We start from the raw sequence: 8,109 nt of genomic DNA on the forward strand, positions 1-8,109 counted from the left end.
GTAAAGGCATGCGCGTGCGCATTATGGAGTAGATAATGTTAGCTCTAGAACCAATCACTATTGAATATTTAAATTAATGCTGATGATCGGCTGTTAATTTTTTTTGTATAAATACGTTTATAAGCAAAGTACAGTCTTGTGTCTTGTCACTGTAATGTTCACCGTTTATATCGATACTGGAGTCCTCCCGATTTCGTTAAAATATCATTAATTAAACCAAGGACATTAGAAAAAAATAATGTCTTTGATTAAACTATTGTGTCAAATTCAAGGGTGGATTGAATAGTTTACTCAATGCATTTACAAGGTATTTTCAACCTACTTTGACATATGATTTCTAATCGAATCTGAGCCTTTGCATGACTTTGCTAGTCAAATGTGCTTCACGAACCCCGAGTTGCAAACTCGTCGTTTGGATTTTAATTACTGTCTTCTCCATAATCAATATATATTGCATATATAAAATGATTACCTACATTACCTAGGGTATATTACACATATATAAATAAAGTACAATACCCAGGCTACATTACACATATATATATTGTACAATACCCAGGGTATATTACACATATATAAATAATATACAATACCCGGGGTATATTACATATATATAAATATTGTACAATACCCTGAGTATATTACACATATATAAATAATGTACAATACCCAGGGTATATTACACATATATAATTAATATACAATACCCAGGGTATATTACACATATATAATTAATATACAATATCCAGGGTATATTACACATATATATATATTGTACATTACCTAGAGTATATTACACATATATAAATAATATACAATACCCAGAGTATATTAAACATATATAAATAATGTACAATACCCAGGGTATATTACACATATATAAATAATATACAATATCCAGGGTATATTACACATATATAATTAATATACAATACCCAGGGTATATTACACATATACACTTAATATACAATACCCAGGGTATATTACACATATATAATTAATATACAATACCCAGGGTATTATCCACTTTACCCTGTGTATATCAATCACCCACTTTACCCAGGATATATAAATTATCCACTTTCCCCAGGGTATATAAATTATCCACTTCACCCAGGGTATATATAAATTATCCACTTTCCCCAGGGTATATAAATTATCCACTTCACCCAGGGTATATAAATTATCCACTTTACCCAGGATATATAAATTATCCACTTTCCCCAGGGTATATAAATTATCTACTTCACCCAGGGTATATATAAATTATCCACTTTCCCCAGGGTATATAAATTATCCACTTCACCCAGGGTATATAAATTATCTACTTTACCCAGGATATATAAATTATCCACTTTCCCCAGGGTATATAAATTATTCACTTCACCCAGGGTATATATAAATTATCCACTTTCCCCAGGGTATATAAATTATCCACTTTACCCAGGGTATATAAATTATCCACTTTCCCAAGGGTATATAAATTGTCCACTTAACCAGGCTATATAAATTACTCACTTACCCAGGGTATATAAATTATTCACTTTACCCAGGTATATAAATTATCCACTTTATCCAGGGTATATAAATTATCCACTTTACCAAGGGTATATAAATTATCCACTTTACCTCGGGTATATAAATTATTCACTTTACCAGGGGTATATAAATTACTCACTTTACCCAGGGTATATAAATTACTCACTTTACCCAGGGTATATAAATTACTCACTTACCCAGGGTATATAAATTATTCACTTTACCCAGGTATATAAATTATCCACTTTATCCAGGGTATATAAATTATCCACTTTACCAAGGGTATATAAATTATCCACTTTACCTAGGGTATATAAATTATTCACTTTACCAGGGGTATATAAATTACTCACTTTACCCAGGGTATATAAATTACTCACTTTACCCAGGGTATATAAATTACTCACTTACCCAGGGTATATAAATTATTCACTTTACCCAGGTATATAAATTATCCACTTTAACCAGGGTATATAAATTATCCATTTTACCTAGGGTATATAAATTATCCACTTTACCTAGGGTATATAAATTATTCACTTTACCCGGGGTATATAAATTACTCACTTTACCTAGGGTATATAAATTATTCACTTTACCCAGGTATATAAATTACTCACTTTACCCAGGGTATATAAATTACTCACTTACCCAGGGTATATAAATTACTCACTTTACCAAGGGTATATAAATTACTCACTTTACCAAGGGTATATAAATTACTCACTTTACCCAGGGTATATAAATTACTCACTTTACCCAGGGTATACAAATTACTCACTTACCCAGGGTATATAAATTACTCACTTTACCCAGGGTATATAAATTACTCACTTACCCAGGGTATATAAATTACTCACTTTACCAAGGGTATATAAATTACTCACTTTACCCAGGGTATATAAATTACTCACTTTACCCAGGGTATACAAATTACTCACTTACCTATGGTATATAAATTACTCACTTTACCAAGGGTATATAAATTATTCACTCTACCTAGGATATATAAATTATCCACTTTACCTAGGATATATAAATTATCCACTTTACCCAGGGTATATAAATTATTTACTTTACCAAAGGTATATAAATTATCCACTTGATCCAGGGTATATAAATTATCCACTTTACCAAGGGTATATAAATTATCCACTTTACCAAAGGTATATAAATTATCCACTTTACCAGGGTATATAAATTATCCACTTTACCAAGGGTATATAAATTATCCACTTTACCAAGGGTATATAAATTATCCACTTTACCAAGGGTATATAAATTATCCACTTTACCAAGGATACATTACACACACTAGTATATAACATATGTACATTAAAAGAGGTAAGTGCCCAGGGTCATATATTAAACCAAAATAATTTATATTTGGAACATGCATTCATTTTCTTGGTAAAATTTGTGTGGGTGAAATAATTGACACGTTAGTTGACATTAACAGATAGGTGCCTACTGAGTATAAAATCCTATTATTGGCGCTTCACAACAATGATTCCAATAATAGCAACCGCTTAAAACCTTTGTAATCCTAAAGCCAGTATATAACCCATGCCCGGAAACACGTTCATTTCATCAACAACTATAATATATGAAAACATGTTTTGTGTTTCATTTACTTATATCAAAGACACGCAGACTGATCAGCATAATGGGTTTATTTAATTTGAAATATACATAAAGTACACAGAGCAAAAGTTTATATATAATGTTACAGTCAGTTTACCACACAGATGACGGAAAGTACCATGCGATATCTCTGAATTGTTCAAAACCACGCCCATTTAGCACTAGGCCAAAAATAGAGTACATGTACTGTCTCAAGAATTTAAGTAAATGATGTAGACACTTTGAGTTTATTACTATTAATAGTAATAATAAAGCGATTTAGCTACATTTGACCTTCACCATCACCAAATAAATATATGTTGTACAACATTGCAAAGAATCAACATATGTATAGCAATATACTCATAAAAGTTCTATTTTGCACACTTAGCTGAAAGCTAATATATTATATATGCACAAATGTAATAATATATTCTATTAAAAGGTTCTATTTTGCATACTTAACTGAAAGCTAATAATATATGCACAAGTGTAATAATATATTCTATTACAGAGTTCTATTTTGCATGCTTAGCTGAAAGCTAATAATATATGCACAAATGTAATAATATATTCTATTACAGAGCTATATTTTGCACACTTAGCTTAAAGCTAATAATATATGCACAAATGTAATAATATATTCTATTACAGAGTTCTATTTTGCACACTTAGCTTAAAGCTAATAATATATGCATAAATGTAATAATATATTCTATTACAGAGTTCTATTTTGCATGCTTAGCTGAAAGCTAATAATATATGCACAAATGTAATAATATATTCTATTACAGAGCTATATGTTGCACACTTAGCTTAAAGCTAATAATATATGCATAAATGTAATAATATATTCTATTACAGAGCTATATGTTGCACACTTAGCTTAAAGCTAATAATATATGCACAAATGTAATAATATATTCTATTACAGAGCTATATTTTGTACACTTAGCTTAAAGCTAATAATATATGCATAAATGTAATAATATATTCTATTACAGAGTTCTATTTTGCACACTTAGCTTAAAGCTAATAATATATGCATAAATGTAATAATATATTCTATTACAGAGTTCTATTTTGCATGCTTAGCTGAAAGCTAATAATATATGCACAAATGTAATAATATATTCTATTACAGAGCTATATGTTGCACACTTAGCTTAAAACTAATAATATATGCACAAATGTAATAATATATTCTATTACAGAGCTATATTTTGTACACTTAGCTTAAAGCTAATAATATATGCACAAATGTAATAATATATTCTATTACACAGTTCTAATTTGCATGCTTAGCTGAAAGTTAATAATATATGCACAAATGTAATAATATATTCTATTACAGAGTTCTATTTTGCACACTTAGCTGAAAGCTAATAAAATATGCACAAATGTAATAATATATTATATTACAGAGCTACATTTTGCACGCTTAGATGTAAGCTAATAATATATGCACAAATGTAATACGAAAGTCTTGTGGAACATTGTGATTATTAATTAAGACCATTATAATGCTGATAAAAACAATACGTAACACGACGAGCTGATTTCCTTCGATATCAGCTTTTTTAACATTTCGACATTTACAATGTAAATAATTCATTTAAATATATTATTTTGCGATTTAAATTCAGAAAATTTGTTATTCAGCTGCCCAATCCAATAAGTCTTTGAAGGCACGGCAGAAAAAAACAGTGAATGATCACTTAACACGGCATTCTGTACAGGGGGCCGTTGATCAACACAAAACATTAACAAGCACAACAATCTTACTAGAGCGGTTTGTTCTCATGTGAGTACCTTAATGTCTGCTCATTAGATGGCTACATCCAAGGGAAGCATTGCATGTATTGTTTTTTTTTCTGTAAAGATAAGGCAGTAGAAATATCCTGGCAATATCGCATGAATATGCCACTTGAATTGCGGGTTTTTGTGTCACGTGGTATTTTTGTCCGAGTAGGTGTTATTTATCCGCCATTTTGTTCTCGTTCGTAGTTGTTGGTTGAATAAAAAAAAGATAATTCTCCAAATTATTGATATAAGACCTAGTATTTGCACGCGTTGTGATATCGTTAAGCCTGTAACTGTGCAGTCGCTTTGTACAATATTAGGTGAAAATGAGGCGTTGACAGCCTGAGTACAAGTCACTGCACGAACTTCGAACGAGTCTACGGCGTTACTGACGTAATCAAACAACATACCACGCGCAATAGAAACCCGCAAACTACTCTTTCATCACCACGACTGTGTTATAAAATCAATGCGCAATGTGGTGCTTTCTCTCAAAGTGGAATATTGATTATAAGCCGTGGCGTCTTCCAGTCTCTCATATCATATACCCTTGCAATCTGTGCTCACATTCGCTTGAAAGAAAACATTTTTTTAATCTTTTCCGTAGCAGGAATTTCAATATTTACAAAAGTATATTTACAAACGTAACTCGGCTCATCCGGTATGGATATATTAATGAATAGATAGTCCCAGACGATATGATAGTCATAGCTTTGTGCGTCCCGATGACGTAATTTGAGTGACGTATCTAACGTTGTATGTACGTCTACTGCGTGACCGCCTACGGTACGTATACGTGATGGTCACAACCGCTACGATGACGGACACTATCAAACACGCAATCCCGGCGATAAGCAAGGCATCGCGTTGTCTGATTCCCCCGACCACTGCTAGATCGATCCCCATCACCAAGAATATTGACATAAGAATGAGCAATGCCGTCAGTATGCATGCGTGTCGGTAGCTCGGAGGCTCTGTTGGGTATATGCGACTCTTTTCCGATACAGATGCGGCGAAGTTTTTCGTTACCGGCGGAAAGTTGGGATATGGATTCGAATCTTCCTCTTCTTCTTCGTCTTCATCGCCGTCGTCGTCATCGTCGTCGCGACGGTACACGTCGAAACTCATGACAGATGGTTCATAAAAACCTCAGAACTTGAAATGTGTCGCACTGTAAGATAAATATTTAAAACGTGAATATTTCAAGGCTAGTGACGTCAGAATACGTAAACTATACACTCCTTTATTATAAAAAAGAACGCATATTTGTCGTGTTGTTATTAAGCACTGAAGACTGTCGTGTGTAATTACCATCAAAGCTATTCTATAGTATTGAGCTTAGAACATACACAAAACAATAAATGAATGAATAAATGAATGAAAAATAGTACAGTGTATATATGAAAAGATGAGACGGGGAACCGAATCCATCAAATATGTTATCTAAATGACCGTACAATCATAATGCGTGCCAATGAACGTCTCTTGGCTAGCGATGACGATATTCCGCCGCTTAAACACAAAACCATTAACGCGATATAATAGATTGGTGAGTCGCGTCACGTAATTGACATGGTGTGTATGTCGATGTCTAACTGTAACAACACTGCATAGGTCATATTGAATTACGGCGTACACGCTGTGCCCTCGGTGACAGGGATTGCCAGTAATCGAGACGCAGTTGAACTGTATACGAGCCAGGTACGGGCAAATACAATGTCTAACTCAAATAGCTTTACACCATTTCAAACATTAAATTTGATATCAACAGAATGTATCATGAATGTAATACAAACATTTCCTCCGCACGGTTATACACGGTAAAACATCTCGATCATGCGCAGTTCGCAGTCAAATGATAACGATCTAACTAGACGTCATTTTAATACATTGCCTAGTCCGAGAGCAAATTTCCCAGCCTCGGTCGAAATAATTGACACAAAAAATTATAAGATAACTCATGGTAAATAATAGTAGATTCAGATCTCCTCCAGCATTTGCTGAAATTATATATACATTCAACGTACTAGTAATGCAAATACAGACCCAGTACGATGAGTCACGTGAATATTTTCTACCTTTGAATCTGAATGCATAATCAATATTAAACCCTCCCCAATCTACGGTAAACTCGCGATATTTATTTTTAATACAGCGAACCGAGTGATTATAGTTTTATTATATATATTATCTTCCCGAAATCTGGTAATAACAGCTAATACAATCGCTGTTTTGTTAATTAAATTGTCATTTTAAATTGAAAAAAAGCATAATACCGTTCTATTTACATTATACAGATACCGTTGTTATATTTGCCATACCCGAATACATGTGAGCAACTACCGCTGTCGTATTTTATATTTTGTCTATAGTCTAGCTGTAAATATTCAAAGCAAAACAACGTAATGGGGCAAAACGGGGAAAATTCTATTTCCAACATGTCGGCCGCAAAACACACGGTAGAAAGTGATAGTGTGTTTTGATTGTCGGCGTCGATGCCATTGTCGTCATTGTTTGAACAAGGTTTTAAATCTGCTCGTATTAGACTTGAATGTCGGCATATAAAAGACGAGGGTGATATACGATACCCGAAGACGAAGATCGATTATGTTGAGCTCATTGCACTGTTAATTTCCCGACACGCAAAACAGGATTTTACAGTTGTACTGTGTATATACCTACCTTGTTTTCACGGGAATCGGCGGGTGGCACCTTTCCGTTTTCATGTATTCTACAAGACATGCATACCATACGCATAAACTGCGAATGATGGTGATGGTGATTATTGAAAATAATCCGGACTCGTCACTCGATCGAACGTTCTTCTCTCTCTCTCTGATCTATGCCGTACACCGTAAATATACTAGATTCACTTACTGTGTTGCGCAGACGCAGTAACCGAATTGCCGCAGTCGAGATTACGATAATCACAACAGACGTGATTCAATTACAAAATGAATATCGATATGGATACGTACAATGTAATTAGCATTTTCAATCCGAATAATTAAAAATTATGGAATCGAGTTGCAGTGAATTAATTAACACTATTATATTTCTATAAATAAGCATATTTTTTTTAATTAAACAATTTTCGTTTCCTTTGATATCGGAGTTCTCAGCGTTTTTCGAAGTTGAATTCTT

General features: G+C 33.0%; 1 protein-coding gene across 3 annotated transcripts; it reads right to left on the reverse strand.

The window, feature by feature from the left end:
* Nucleotides 1-3,194: 3,194 nt before the first annotated feature.
* On the reverse strand, nucleotides 3,195-7,880 carry LOC144364046 (uncharacterized). 3 transcript variants are annotated; one of them, XM_078014340.2, is made up of 2 exons: nucleotides 7,843-7,880; nucleotides 3,195-6,136 (listed from the first exon to the last, which is right to left on the reverse strand). In XM_078014340.2, exon 2 carries the CDS (start codon nucleotides 6,091-6,093, stop codon nucleotides 5,671-5,673), a length of 423 nt encoding a protein of 140 aa, XP_077870466.1. In that variant the 5' UTR covers nucleotides 6,094-6,136; nucleotides 7,843-7,880; the 3' UTR covers nucleotides 3,195-5,670. The 3 variants fall into 3 exon arrangements, with proteins under 3 accessions (XP_077870466.1, XP_077870464.1, XP_077870465.1); XM_078014338.2 differs by lacking the exon at nucleotides 7,843-7,880 and adding an exon at nucleotides 7,648-7,824; XM_078014339.2 differs by lacking the exon at nucleotides 7,843-7,880 and adding an exon at nucleotides 6,423-6,513.
* Nucleotides 7,881-8,109: the final 229 nt, after the last annotated feature.

The sequence above is a fragment of the Saccoglossus kowalevskii genome, chromosome 8, assembly GCF_978046115.1.
Source record: "Saccoglossus kowalevskii chromosome 8, keSacKowa6.1, whole genome shotgun sequence".
NCBI classification, from domain to species: domain Eukaryota; kingdom Metazoa; phylum Hemichordata; class Enteropneusta; family Harrimaniidae; genus Saccoglossus; species Saccoglossus kowalevskii.